The sequence below is a fragment of the Polypterus senegalus genome, chromosome 12, assembly GCF_016835505.1.
Source record: "Polypterus senegalus isolate Bchr_013 chromosome 12, ASM1683550v1, whole genome shotgun sequence".
NCBI lineage: Eukaryota > Metazoa > Chordata > Cladistia > Polypteriformes > Polypteridae > Polypterus > Polypterus senegalus.
Window position 1 is genome coordinate 157932893 of NC_053165.1, and position 15530 is coordinate 157948422.

The 15530-nt window shown below is 40.9% G+C and overlaps 1 protein-coding gene across 2 annotated transcripts in view; it reads left to right on the forward strand.

The window, feature by feature from the left end:
- evi5l (ecotropic viral integration site 5 like) overlaps positions 1 to 15530 on the forward strand; it is a 217920-nt gene that overhangs the window by 155241 nt on the left and 47149 nt on the right. For both annotated transcript variants that reach the window (XM_039770457.1, XM_039770456.1), the window contains 5 exons: positions 2918 to 3058; positions 5033 to 5191; positions 5317 to 5463; positions 7026 to 7121; positions 10393 to 10488. In XM_039770457.1, coding sequence (XP_039626391.1) covers positions 2918 to 3058; positions 5033 to 5191; positions 5317 to 5463; positions 7026 to 7121; positions 10393 to 10488 — 639 coding nt within the window. The remainder of the gene's footprint in view (positions 1 to 2917; positions 3059 to 5032; positions 5192 to 5316; positions 5464 to 7025; positions 7122 to 10392; positions 10489 to 15530) is intronic.

Genomic DNA, 15530 nt, shown 5'->3' on the forward strand with positions numbered 1-15530 from the left:
GCACACATTTAACATCTTTTTGATAGGCAGGGAGATGTGCCATTTTGTGTTGGTTCACTTAGGGAGCTTCGGAAAATTTGTTGCTGAAGGTTTGGTGGTTGTCTGTATGCCAGGAGGGGAGGTTCAGGAAATATATTTTTCATTGTTTGGTCATTGTTTAGCATTGGCTGAAGTTCTTTTATAATTTTTTGAAGTGTTTCAAGATGTGGGTTGTAGGTGACAACAAGGGGAATGCGGTTCTTGTTGTCTTTGTTTTTATATTCCAGAAGGTTGTCTCTGGGTATGGCAGTAGCTCCTCTTATTTGAGTGTCTGTCATTTTGGGGGGGTAACCTTGTCTGATGAAATCTTGTCTGAGCTCCTGCAGTTGTTTATCCCGGTCTGTCGGGTCTGAGCAAATACGATTGTACCGTAAAATAATGGAGCTCCTTACAGTTGTGCTTGAAAGTTTGTGAACCCTTTAGAATTTTCTATATTTCTGCATAAATATGACCTAAAACATCGTCAGATTTTCACTCAAGTCCTAAAAGTAGATAAAGAGAAACCAGTTAAACAAATGAGACAAAAATATTATACTTGGTCATTTATTTATTAAGGAAAATGATCGAATATTACATATTTGTGAGTGGCAAAAGTATGTGAACCTCACAGATGATCAGTTAGTTTGAAGGTGAAATTCGAGTGGGTCTTCACACCACGTATTGTCTTCACTGATGTAAAAGGTGTATTCCCACTGGATCCAGAATTCAAATGTGCCTCAGTTATACGCCTTTATATCTTACAAGGTGCTGAATATGACCATTGAAAATGGACCCTCACAGCTAGTGCTGCATTACGGGCTCTCACGGCAGCCCCCATACTCAGAAAAATACCAAGGAAGGAAAAGGTTGACATAAATGGCACCGTGATTTACAAAAGTAACAAAGAGAAGAGATGCACAAAAGGGGTAACACAAAGTAAAAAAATAAAACGAGAGTAACAGAAACAAGCTGTACTGCCATTCCTGCCAGGCCAAAATGGCTCCTGAATGCCAGGCTTGTCTGCTGCAGTACCAAAATGCTCCCCTTCTCACTTCACACCCCTCTTTCCAGATCCAGCTGATCCATTGGGTGACGTAGGCGGCCGCCTAGGGTGCCATTTGTGAAAGTTAAGGGGCACGACGAGGGGGACAAGGCCTTCAAGGTCTCGTAACGCTGAGTGTGCACATAGTGAACATGGAGGGGTGCCATTTATGTAACACAAGTGGAGTAAATTCTGAGCTTTTCCACCCAAAGTCCTCACCATGAGCTCCGAGGGGGCACCGTTTTGGTAACTCAAAGGGCTCCGTTATGAGCTTTGACCGGCTCTGCCTCTGCCTCTTTCTTTCTCTCTCTTCAGAGCCTGAACTTTCTATCAGCCACCAAGCGACTGATTGTGTGTCTTTCCTCCTAATTCTGCACTCCAAACAGGGATGACTTCCAGCCTTGCTTGCCTCAATGATGGTTTATGGGGTCTGAACAGTTTTTGATTTGCCCCCTGACGTTAGTCTTAAGATTCCCTTTAGAAACTCCCGGTGTCCCTACAACCCTTTATATTCCATTGGCTTTAAAGTGCCAGCTGTCTAAGGCTGCTTTCATTTTGCACGTGGATTCTCTGAGCTCAGTCCCATACAGTATGTCCACTTTTGGGACTGTGTACCTTCCACTTCTGGTCGGCTCTCCATTTTCCTCAGTCTCTCTCAGAAGAGGGTCAGTCAATTGTTTGGGGGGGGGCACCTGCCATCTGGAGTGCTGAGGTAATATTTCACGCTTTCCCGAGGCTACTATTCTCTCCCACTTATGTTGGTGCCCTTGCCTGTGGTGCTCATGGGCTACTTGGCATGCAGTGGAGGGTCCTTACCTTCTCAAAGATGGCCCGTGCATTCAGACTCCAATTGCTATTGGGGCTCTCTCTTTGATTTTGGAGCTGTCTGCGGGACTCTGCCCTTACCCTCTTGCCAGTATGGAAACCCTACCAGACCCTCCAAAAATAATTTCCAAGGTGCAGAGACTTTGGGCTTGGGAGGGGGGCTCACTTTGGCATTTAACTCTTTTAGGGCTAATGTCAACTTTTGTCAACAGCAGGGCTCGAAGTTGAATGTTGACTTTAGTTAACATCCAGGGGTAGAGGGTAATAATCAGCTGTAGACGTCGACAAAACTCGCCATCACTTTACGGTAGACCACCTTTGCTAGGAGGACTGTTAGACTCATTGACGTGACTGCGAATCCCTGTGTGTATGAGGAGCGTTAGTGAACAACATCTAGAATGGCATTGATGTCGAACAAAAAAGCAAAGCGATTGTGCAAAGCAAAATACTCTTTGGGCATTATTAATTTTTTTTTGCTTTATGCATATTATTGCTATGTCAGACGGACTTATCAAACTCCAATTTTGATGCAAGTGATCTGGAAATCAAAAACGAAAGGCAGGTAGCTGTTTCCTTTCTGGGAAGTGCCTTTCAGAATATAAATGGTTAGACAAACAGGTATGTAGTAAGTATGTAAGCCGTGTTACAGATGATCTTAGAAAGCTAATGTTTAATGTTAGTTAGTTTTGGGGAACAATATTCAGACCCGGGAGAAAAATGAAAAAATAATTAGCCCTGAAAGAATTAAACACCCAACAAACGTCAGATGTGTGCAGATCTCCTTCAAAACATGAACACAATTTATTTTATCAGTATTTTGGTAAAAACTTTTCAGTTTCTTAACTTTGAAAGTGTGGCTGCACCTCTGATTCATCTTGTCAACCCGTCACTTCGGTGTCCCCTCTTGGAGGCCATTTTGTAATTCAGATGATGAGTACAGGCAGCCCCACTGAGATTTGACTCCTTTGCACAGTCCTTCATTCTCTCGTTCTGTTTTTTAATTTCCGTTTTTTTTTTTTTTTTCTGTTTCAGAGAAACAGTTTGCTACCAGATGAAAACAACCTGGCGCAGCTGCAGGATGAACTGAAGGCCGTGAAAATGCGGGAGATGGAGGCTCTCAATTCTTTCAAAGAGATGCAGACTCAGGTCTCCGATCTCAATGAGCGCTGGCAGGTACGGGACCTTTCACTGTTAGTGTACATCCCGCTAGCCAATCAGATGTTTAAAAGTACTCGATTAATATTTGATAACAAGGGAGCATTGAGTTACTGATGGCAAAGGGTCACAAAGCAAGTAGGTTTTCAGTGTTAGGTGTTGGTTAGTGGGCTCATCCTTTTCACTTTGGAAATGCTGGCATAACATTAATTCCTCTTTTATTTTTCTGATAATGTACTGGAAGAGTTTTAATCGAACACTCCTCCCAAACATCATAATTTTTTATGTTACTTTAACCCTGTGTTTTGTAGTGATGTCCAAGAAGTATTTTTAATATCATGTTTGCATGCAGAAAAAAAGATAAAAAAGGTTATGACTGAGTATAAGCCAAGGGTGACTAATCCACGTTAATAAAAAGAATAACTACCTGTGTGTCAATGTATCTGTGTCAGTCCGTTTGCTGTGTTTATGTCGTTTCAACAGATGGCGCATCACAAACATTTTTAGTTGTGAATTGCATCACGTTTTTCATTCCAACAGATGGTGCATCAGAAAAATTCACACTGCTTTTACAAATTTGATACCAAACAGCATATAACAGAGACGTATGCATTGTATTTGTCATTTTGACAGGTGGCGCATCACAGGTATTTGTAGTAATAAAATGCATTTCACTTGTCATTCCAACAGATGGCATGTCACAAACATTCACACTGCTTTTACAAATCTCATATCAAAAGGTGTATAACCGAGACATGCGCATCACAATTTTCATTCCAACAGATGCCTCATCACAAACATTCAAACTGCGTTTTCAAATCTCATGCCATAAGGTATATAACAGAGACGTATGCATTGCATTTGTCATTTCAACAGATGGCACATCATAAACAGTAACACTGCTTTTATAATTCGCATACCAAAAGCCGTATAAGAGAGACACACAGTATGTGTTTCATTTGTCATTCCAACAGTTGGCACATCACAAACATTCACACTGCTTTTTCAAATCTCATGCCAAAAGGCATACAGCAGAGACTTATGCATTGCATTTGTCATTTCAACAGGTGCTGCATCACAGATATTTGAAGTAATAAAATGCCTTGCATCACAAACATTCAACTTCTTTTTCGAAACCTATACCTAAATGCATACTGTATAACACAGACATGTGCATTGCATTTGTCATTCCAACAGATGGCACATCACACTGCTTTTTCAAATCTCATACCAAAAGGCATATAACAGAGATGTATGCATTGCATTTGTCACTTCAACAGGTGGAGTATCAGATATTTGAAGAAATAAAATGCATTTCATTTGTCATTCCAACAGTTGGCACATCACAAACATTCACACTGCTTTTTCGAAACCTATACCTAAATGCATACTGTATGACACAGACATGTGCATTGCATTTGTCATTCCAACAGATGGCACATCATAAACAGTAACACTGCTTTTTCAAATCTCATACCAAAAGGCATGCAGCAGAGACTTCTGCATTGCATTTGTCATTTCAACAGGTGCTGCATCACAGAAATTTGAAGTAATAAAATGCCTTGCATCACAAACATTCAACTGCTTTTTCGAGTCCTATACCTAAATGCATACTGTATAACACAGACATGTGCATTGCATTTGTCATTCCAACAGATGGCACATTGCAAACACGCTTTTAGGAATCCCATACCAAAAGGCATATAACAGAGACATACATATACATTGCATTTGTCATTTCAACAGGTGGCATATAAAAGATATTTTAAGTAATACAATGTGCTGCATTTTTCATTCCAACAGATGGCACATAACAAACAATGCATTTTATCACTACAAGTCTTTGTGATGCACCATCTGTTAGAAGGATAAATGCAATGGATTTTGTCATTACATGCATTACAAAATACATAGTTTTTTGTTTCTGTTTAAATTAAAACAAAATGTTCATTTGTATCTATCATTTTGTTCTTTTTTCCTTCATTGGCACAGCATTTAATGTCCCGTGGTGGAAGTCACTGGAAGGAATCTCCGAAGAAAAATGCGCTCAATGACCTTCAAGACAAGCTGATGGCTGTGAGACTGAGGGAGGCACAGGCCCAGGCAGAGGTTAAGGAGCTGCGGCTTCGGACGTTGCAGCTGGAGAGTCAGGTATACACAGACCCCCGATCCCCACCCGATTTGTCACTTCTATGGTGTTTTTGCCCTTCCAGATGCTGTTGGCTTTATTTGTGCATGTGTGTGTTTAATTGTTGCCCTGTTCTGGCCGTTTGTAGAACCAGATTAATAGCAATCTGCTGAACCGACAAGAGCAGGAGAGCAACGCCCAGCAAGAGAAGCTCCAGTACCTGGCGGCGCAAAACAAAGGACTTCAGACTCAACTCAGCGAGATGAAGAGAAAACAGTCCGAGTCAGAGTGTAAGGTGAGAGTAGTCATCACGTCAGGAAGAGGAAGGCTGGCAGTTCAGTACATTAGCATGTTTATGTGGGGATTCGTTTCATTTTTACTTTCTTGTATATGAAGTATAGGAATTTTAATGAATCTCGACGTTTTAGACCTCCTTGAGTCCGATTTACTTTCTCGTAGGGAAAGTATTGTAATCGTCTAAAAATTCCATTTCGAGATTTTAATGAATCTCGAAGTTTTAGACCTCCTTGAGCCCGATTTACTTTCTCGTAGGGAAAGTATTGTAATCGTCTAAAAATTCCATTTCGAGATTTTAATGAATCTCGAAGTTTTAGACCTCCTTGAGTCCGATTTACTTTCTCGTAGGGAAAGTATTGTAATCGTCTAAAAATTCCATTTCGAGATTTTAATGAATCTCGAAGTTTTAGACCTCCTTGAGTCCGATTTACTTTCTCGTAGGGAAAATATTGTAATCGTCTAAAAATTTGACCTCGAGATTTTGTTGAATCTCGACGTTTTAGACCTCCCTGAGTCCGATTTACTTTCTCGTAGGGAAAGTATTGTAATCGTCTAAAAAATTAGTTTCAAGATTTTAATGAATCTCTGTGTTTTAGACCTCCCTTTGTCCGAAAATACTTTTTTATTTTTTCGTATGCGAAGTTTTGGGATAGTATTGCAATTGTCCAAAAATTCTATTTCGAGATTTTGATGAACCTCAACGTTTTAGACCTCCCTGAGTCTGATTTACTAAATCGAACTTAAGGACGTCTAAAACGTCGAGATTCATCAAAATCTCATTTTTGGACGATTGCAATACTATCCCAAAACATTGTATACGAAAAAGTAAAAATGGTATTTTCGGACAAAGGGAGGTCTAAAACGCAGAGATTCATTAAAATCTTGAAACTGAATTTTTGGACGATTACAATACTATCCCAATACTTCATATATAAGAAGGTAAAAATGCACGCTGCTAATGTTTTGCATCTAGGTGGAAATATGACGTAAGATATGTAGATTGAATGTTTGTTTGTTCGGTTGTTCATTTGTTCCAACTAACGAACTAATTTTATTTGCCCCCAGGGGGAAATTGGGCTCTTTACAGAAACTGTTTAAATAAATAGATAAATACATATATTAACACATGACCTACACCCACATTATGGTCTGAACACACACCAGAATGACTAAAAAGCAAGAAAATTCAAAGGAAACCCGTGACTGCTCACAGTGAGTTGATAATATTTGCGTTTGCTTTAATGTTGTACTGTACAGCTTCCCCGTGACCTCGTTCAGAATATAGCAGGTTTGGAAAAGGGATGGCTGGCTGGCTGACTATACAGTTCACATTGACGGAGCTCTCTTAGTAATGACATCATTAAATGAGGGGCTCACATTAGCGCAGTTCTGTCCAGGGCCCTGACTTGTAACGGTGCCCCTGTTTGTGTTGCTATCAAGTCATGGGTTATTATGGTCTAAAGCGCTACTAGTGATTATTATTAAGTGATTCCGCTAGCTTTTACAGTTTTTGTTTTTTAACTGTGTGAATAATGTATATTTTTAACTTTATCTGTTCAGAGTAAAGAAGAGGTGATGGCTGTCCGTCTCCGGGAAGCTGACAGTATGGCTGCGATGGCTGAGCTGCGTCAGCGGATTGCAGAGCTTGAAATTCAGGTACTTCTTCTAAGTGCTATTCCACCTTCCTATCTCACAAATTAGAACAATCAGGACCAGAATAAGCCATTCAGCCCAACAAAGCTCACCGTTTCTACCCATTTCAGTCTTCCAAAAAGAACATCAAGTCGTGTTTTGAAGGTCCCTAAAGTCCTGCTGTCTACCACACTACTTGGAGTCTTAGGTCCTCTGTGTAAAGAAAAACTTCCTAACGTTTGTGTGAAATTTCACCTTCACAAGTGTCCAACTGTGTCCTTGTGTTCTTGCTGAGCTCATTTTAAAGTCACCATCTTGATCCATTGGACTGATTCCCTTCATCTTTTTAAACACTTCAGTCAGGTCTCCTCTTCATCTCAGCTCTTTTAGTCTTCATAACTCATCCCTTGTAGCCCTGAATCAGTCTTGTTGCTCTTCTCTGGGCCTTCTCTTGTGCTGCTTTGTCTTTTTGTAGCCTGGAGACCAAAACTGCACCCAGGACTCCAGATGAGGCCTCACCAGTGTGTTATAAAGCCTGAGCAGAACCTCCTGTGACTTGTACTCCACACATCAGGACTCCTCTTCATCTCCTTTTGCTTAAACAGAGAAGGTTCTGCTCCTGTCATCTTTCCTCATAACTCATCAGACCTGGAGTGTGTATTCAGGCCTCACATTCTGACTTCCTACGTATCATACTTTACATTTACTGACATTCAATTTCATCCCCTGTAGCCCCCCATAATCAGCCTCATTACTCTTCTCTCGACCCTCTCTAGCGCTGTTATGTCCATTTTGTAGCCTGGAAACCAAAACTGTACACAGAACTCCAGATGAGGCCTCACCAGTGTGTTATAAAGCCTGAGCAGAACCTCCTGTGACTTGTACTCCACACATCAAGGCGCTATATAACATGACATCCTCTTAGCCTTCTTAATGGCTTCTGAACACTGAATGGCAGATGATAATGACGAGTCCACTATGACTCCTAAGTCCTTCTCATAAGGTGAACTTTCAATTTTCAGACCTCAAATTTTGACTTCCTACGTGTCGTACTTTACATTTACTGACATTCAGTTTCATCCCCTGTAGCCCTGAATCAGCCTCGTTGCTCTTCTCTGGACCTTCTCTTGTGCTGTTATGTCCTTTTTGTAGCCTGGAGACCAAAACTGCACCCAGGACTCCAGATGAGGCCTCACCAGTGTGTTATAAAGCATTAATAGGACTTGTAGTCCACACATCAGGTCTCCTCTTCATCTCCTTTTGCTTAAACTGAGAAGGTTCAGCTCTTCTGATCTTTCCTCACAATTCGTCAGACCCTCCATTTTGTATTCAGACCTCACATTTTGTCTTCCTACGTGTCGTACTTTACATTTACTGACATTCAGTTTCATCCCCTGTATCCCTGAATCGGCCTTGTCGCTTTTCTCTGGACCTTCTCTTGTGCTGTTATGTCCTTTTTGTAGGCTGGACACCAAAACTGCACCCAGGACTCCAGATGAGGCCTCACCAGTTTGCTATAAAGCTTGAGCAGAACCTCCTGTGACTTGTACTGCACACATCAAGGCGCTATATAACCTGACATTCTGTTAGCCTTCTTAATGGCTTCTGAACACCGTCTGGCAGTTGATCGTGTTGAGTCCACTACGACTCCTAAATCCTTCTCATAAGGCGTACTTCCAATTTTCACAAGGTCATATTTTGACTTCCTACGTGTCATACTTTACATTTACTGACAAGGCTCAGCTCTTTTAATCTTTCCTCATAACTCATCCCCTACACTCCTGGACTCAGCCGAGTTGCTCTTCACTGGACTTTCTCTTGTGCTGTTATGTTCTTTTTTGTAGCCTGGAGACCCGAACTGCACTCAGGACTCCAGATGAGGCCTCACCAGTGTGTTATAAAGCGTTAATAGGACTTGTACTCCACACATCTGTTCTTCTCTTCATCTCTTCTAATCTTTCCTCTTAACTCATCAGACCCCCATTGTGTATTCAGACCTCACATTTTGACTTTCTACATGTCATACTTTACATTTTCTGACATTCAATTTCAACCCCTATAACCTTGAATCAGCCTTGTTGCTCTTCTCTGGACTTTCTCTTGACCCAAACTGCACACAGGACTCCAGATGAGGCCTCACCAGTGTGTTATAAAGCTTGAGCAGATCCTCCTGTGACTTGTACTCCACACATCAAGGCGCTATATAACCTGACACTCTGTTAGCCTCCTTAATGACCTCGGCACACTGCCTGGCAGTTGATCGTGTTGAGTCCTCTACGACTCCTAACTCCTTCTCATAGTGCGAATTCTCGATTTTCAGACCCCCATTGTGCATTCAGAGCTAACCAGATGAGGCCTCACCAGTGTGTTATAAAGCTTACATTGGACTTGATGAACTCATTTTAAAGTCAATGTCTCGACCCACTGGACTGATTCCCTTCATCATTTTAAACACTTCAGTCAGGTCTCCTCTTCATCTCAGCTCTTTTAGTCTTCATAACTCATCCCCTGTAGTCCTTAATCAGGCTGGTCGTTCTTCTCTGGACCTTCTCTTGTGCTGTTATGTCCTTTTTGTAGCCTGGAGACTAAAACTGACCACAGGACTCCAGATGAGGCCTCACCAGTGTGTTATAAAGCTTGAGCAGAACCTCCTGTGACTTGTACTCCACACATCAAGGCGCTATATAACCTGACACTCTGTTAGCCTTCTTAATGGCTTCTGCACACTGCCTGTCAGTTGATCGTGTCAAGTCCACTACGACTCCTAAATCCTCCTCATAAGGCATACTTTTGATTTTCAGACCCCCATTGTGTATTCAGACCTCACATTTTCACTTCCTATGTGTAATTCTTTACATTTCCAGATATTCAGTTTCATCGTCCACAAATCTGCCTTGATGGTTCACAGATTTCAGATTATTTGCCAAAGTTACCCAGCTTATAACTTGTATTATTCCTATCCAAATCATTTATATATAAATGCCACCATGTAAGAAGATGGACACATTTTGCTAATTTAAAAATGTAGAGATGTTTATTCTAAACAACCAGTAATTTGTTTCCACTGATTAGCACAGGTGTATCTTGTCTGTTAGCAACGGCTGCCATACTGTTAAAGTAAAATTGAAAGAAATTCTTGCTCATGCCTGTCGGTAACAAAAAGGATTATTTACTGTGAAGATGAAGCAAATGTCTGGCTACTGCTACTAAGCTAAAGTAAGGAAGTATTGTTTGAAGTTCAGATTAATAAAAGTTGGTGAACATCACAATTCTTTTTTTTTTTTTATGTGAGAAGAAGGAAGAGGGAAGGATTCAGGGGCAGCTCAACAACTCCGACTCGAGCCAATACATCCAGCAGCTGAAGGATCAGATTGAGGAGCTCAAGACTGAGGTGAGAGCTGAACGTCCTGACGGCCAAGTGGATTTTTTTAATTGCAGAATTTCAAGGGTTACATTAGGTTTTTACAAATTGTGCAAAACTGTGAAATCTTAACCATACTGCAGGAAATCCTCAGTTAGGTGTGATGTGGTGGTGAGCCGGTACAAGGCTTTGCTGTGATCGATATGCCCGGCAGTGGCACTGCATGACAACACCTTAACAGACGTTGTTCACAAAGCACTGGGGTGTACTGTATAATTAAACAGAGCTGATCATAAGGTGGTCAAGTTTTTTTTTTTTTTTTATTTAATATTTCTATGATATTGGTTTATATTTTACTGAACATTGTGATTACATTTTGAGTGTTCATCTCAGCATTGTCAGCACACACATGCCATATTTGTTGTATTGGGAAAAGGTGGCAGTGCTACTGCATTGCCCGTGCTGCAGAAGATCTGTTGAGCAAAGACGCACGACTTAATACTAACTCCACTTGTTTGTTGGGCATATCATAAATTAGTTCTCAGTCATTATTTGAGTAATATTCCTGGCACGTGCCACAGGTTTCAAGAAATGGAGACGGAATGAGGGGGGCACACCTTACTACATAAATAAGGGACATTGATGGTAGGGAATATATAATCAATACTAAATATATTCTGAATTATGCATACACGTTTTTATATATATTTTATATAATTTTTTTTTTAATATCCCTGGCACGTGCCACAGGTTTCAAGAAATGGAGATGGAATGAGGGGGGCACACCTTACTACATAAATAAGGGACAATGATGGTAGGGAATATATAATCAATACTAAATATATTCTGAATTATGCATACACGTTTTTATATAAATTTTATATAAAATTAATTTGAATTTTATAAATGTATAATTTTATTATATTACTGTAGTAATTTGATGCATTTGACTCAATTCACATCTGTCTGAATACACACCACCATCAGTACCTCATCGCCAATTATTTCTACGCATGCCACATTACTCACAAACATTTTGAGAGGTGAAATGACTTGTCAGTCTGTTTTCTAATGCATGACTGGGAACAAAAGATTGTCGCTTTAAAAGAAACTCCACCTGCAGTGCCCTCCATAATGTATGGCATACAAACACATATTTTTCCTTGATTACCCCCCTTTGTGGCACAGTTTAAAATTACAAATCAACAATTCAGACGTTGTGATTAATGTGCACGCTGCAGACTTTCATTCACGGGGGTGTGCAGACATTTCGGTCACATGCCTCTTTTCAGGGCACCGTAATGTTTGGCACACAGCAATGGCAGGTCTATTAAAGCCATTGTCATATTTCAGACTTTGTCACATGTCCCTGGCATGCAGTGACTGCTTGAAGTCTGCCATTCATCGACATCACCAGGTGCTGAGGGTCTTCTCTGGTACAGCTCTGCCAAGCCTCTCATGCAGCCATCTTCAGCTCCTTCTTGCTTCGAGGGGCCTGCTCAATTGGGCTTTCAATTGCTTGGCCATTGCAGAATTTTCAGTTTTTTAGCTTTGGTAAACCCCTATGTTGCCTGAGCAGTATATTTAGATCACCATCTTGTTGTATGTTGAAGTGCCGTTCAATGAGTTTGGAGGCATCAACTGGAACTTGAGCAGATCCGATGTTTCCACACACCTCAGAATTCACTGTGCCATTGCTGTCAGCAGTTCCGTCATCAATGAAGAAAAGTGCGCCAGCCATACATATGCCCAAGCTATAACACATAACAACATAACAGATGAGGTGGTCTGCTTTGGGTCTTGGGCAGTTCCTTTGCATCTCCAGACTTTGCTCTTACCGTCACTCTGATCAGCTTCATCTTTGTCTCTTCAGTCCACAAGACCATTTCCCAGAATCCTGCAGGCTCTTTGAAGCCCTGTTTCACAAACTGTAATCTGCCCATCCTGTTTTTGTATTTTACATCTTGCCATGTGGCCTCCTCTGTGTTTCTGTTCATGAAGTCTTCTGCTGATAGTCTGCCCCCTGTTGACTGTTTCTAATCTGTCTCACGGTCGTTTGGGGCTTTTTCTTTACCTTAGTGAAGATTTTTCTTCCTCGGCCTAGCAGTCTCTTTGTGATTACTGAGCCCACCAGTGTGTTCTTTCTTCTTCATGATATCCCAGGCAGTTGATTTCGGTCATCCTAAGGTTTAGATAGATAGATAGATAGATAGATATGAAGGGCACTATATGATAGATAGATAGATAGATAGACACTATATAATGATTGATAGATAGATAGATACATACATACATACATACCATACATACATTAATACATACATACATTCATTCATTATTAATCCCAAGGGGAAATTCACATAATCCAGCAGCAGTATACTGATACAAAGAAACAATATTAAATTAAATAGTAATAAAAATGAAAAAAATTAAAATAAAATTAATGTTCGCATTTACTCCCCCAGGTGGAATTGAAGAGTCGCATAGTGTGGGGGAGAAACGATCTCCTCAGTCTGTCAGTGGAGCAGGACGGTGACAAAAGTCTGTCACTGAAGCTACTCCTCTGTCTGGAGATGACACTGTTAAGTGGATGCAGTGGATTCTTCATGATTGACAGGAGTTTGCTTAGTGCCCGTCGCTCTGCCACAGATGTTAAACTGTCCAACTTTAATCCTACAATAGAGCCTGCCTTCTTAACAAGTTTGTCCAGGCGTGAGGCGTCTTTCATCTTTATGCTGCCACCCCAGCACACCACCGCGTAGAAGAGGGCACTCGCCACAACCGTCTGGTAGAACATCTGCAGCATCTTACTGCAGATGTTGAAGGATGCCAACCTTCTCAGAAAGTATAGTCTGCTCTGACCTTTCTTGCACAGAGCATCAGTATTGGCAGTCCAGTCCAATTTGTCATCCAGCTGCACTCCCAGATATTTAAAGGTCTGCACCGATGTGTCTGATAGTTTTATTCTCATTTTTCAGCCTCATGACATTTATTAGCACAGCTGTTGTCCTCATGTTGAACAGTGGTGACTACAGAGATACCAAAGGGTAGAAGGAAGCTGAGGTGTCTTATGAAGACATGAAACCCACCTGAAAAGTCACAAACACCTGGGACACCCATTGCTCTAAAGCATTATGGTGGCCAAAAATAAGGAGACCACGTCGAGAAAGTGTTGAGTGACCAAATCCCCTTCAATGCAAGTCAGCAATGTGCGCTTTAATGACGTCTGAAATGTTTGATTTGTAATTTGAAACTCTGGAGCTGAGGAGTCAATCAAGGAAAAATGTGTCTTTGTCCTAAACATTATGGAGGGCCCTATGGAGTACTTCTACTTAGTGTAATTGTATCCAGCAGGGGGCACTAGCTCCCTTCTTGGAATGAATGTGTTCTTTTGTAATTGCTGTGTGTTACATAACCCGAAACTATCAGGGCTACAGGGGTTGAATTATGAGGAACGATTAAAAGAGCTGAGCCTTTACAGTTTAAACAAAAGAAGATTAAGAGGAGACCCGACTGAAGTGTTTAAAATGGTGAAGGGAATCAGTCCAGCGGGTCGAGATGGTGACTTTAAAATGAGTTCATCAAGAACACGGGGACACAGTTGGAAATTAATTAAGAGTAAATTTCACATAAACATTAGGAAGTTTTTCTTTACACAAAGAACGATAGACACCTGGAATAAGAGACCAAGTAGTGCGGTGGACCGTAAGACGTTAGGGACTTTCAAAACTCGATTCGATGTTTTCTTTGTTGGGCTGAATGGCCTGTTCTCGTCCAGAGTGTTCTAATGTTTTAAATTTATATATAATCTATATAATAAACTATCTTATAAACTATCTTCTTATATAATACGCTACCCTGGCTGTCCATTTGTCTGTCCAGGATTTTAAATCGCCTGTAGCTCGCAAACGGTTTGACCGATTGTCCTGAAATTTGGTACACATATACTACATGGCGTGTACTGTCCGCTTTCGAGGTGTTGATTTTTATTATGCTTTTTATTTTTATTTTATTTTATTTTATTGTAGAATCAACTCTCAGTAGCGGCCAGCAGGGTGGCCATGCGGGTCATGTGTACGGGCGCTGTTCTCATTCCCTACCACTTTCGCCATCACTTCCCCTAACTCTTCATATCTTAAATCATTCTGGAGGCAGATTGAAAACTTAAGTGCCAGCTTAAGTGAAAAATTAAGAAAAACATACTAAGTAATTGCAACCCAGTTTTAACACGAAAAGATATCGACGAAAGAAGAGAAGAAGCGAGCCTCTAGGGTGAAGAATAGAAGAGCTGCTCAGGAAACGGCAAGCGCGTCAACCTTTGAACAAATGAATGCTAAACGTACAGAGAAAGAGAATGAAAACTAGGAATGATCTAGTCAAGTATATAACCTGCAGTGCGCTGTTACTGGCATAGATACAATATAAAAAGGCGATACCACTCCCTTAGTGATATGACACTACGAAATCACGTAGGAGAAATAACAGCTTTCTTTAATGACAGATTATGTGGCATAACAGACGAAGGAAGCCATGACGAGACCTTCAAGAGTGGGGGCCCCTGATGTGTAGAGTCTGCCATTTTCGTCGCTGTGTTGGAAGGATTTTTCAGATCAGATAACGTTATGTCCCATCCGTCCGTCGGCTTTAAAGGTGTGCCGGGCGATGTTCCCAGGCTTTATACTCTTTCTTCACCCACTTGGGTGAATCATGCCATTCCAAACAAGGCAAGGAGATGATACAACTTCATGCTGAGCTTGACACACAGAAATAGTATACGTTGCCCATTTCACAGTTTGTCCTTAACTTGCTTTGTCTTCTAATGCTTGCCTAGCAGTTCTTATATGGTGGACTCCTGTTTGCTAAGTCTGGCTTTGTGTTAGCTGAACAGGTAAGTAGATAGAAAGAAAAGCAGATTTATAAAATACTAGCAAAATACCCGTGCTTCGCAGCGGCAAAGTACTGCCTTCAAATTTTTATTAAGAAGAAAATTAAACCTTTTTAAACTGAGGGAAAATATACCAATAATTATTTGAAATGTTGTATACCACACTGCGAGTTCGGCCCTCCGGTTG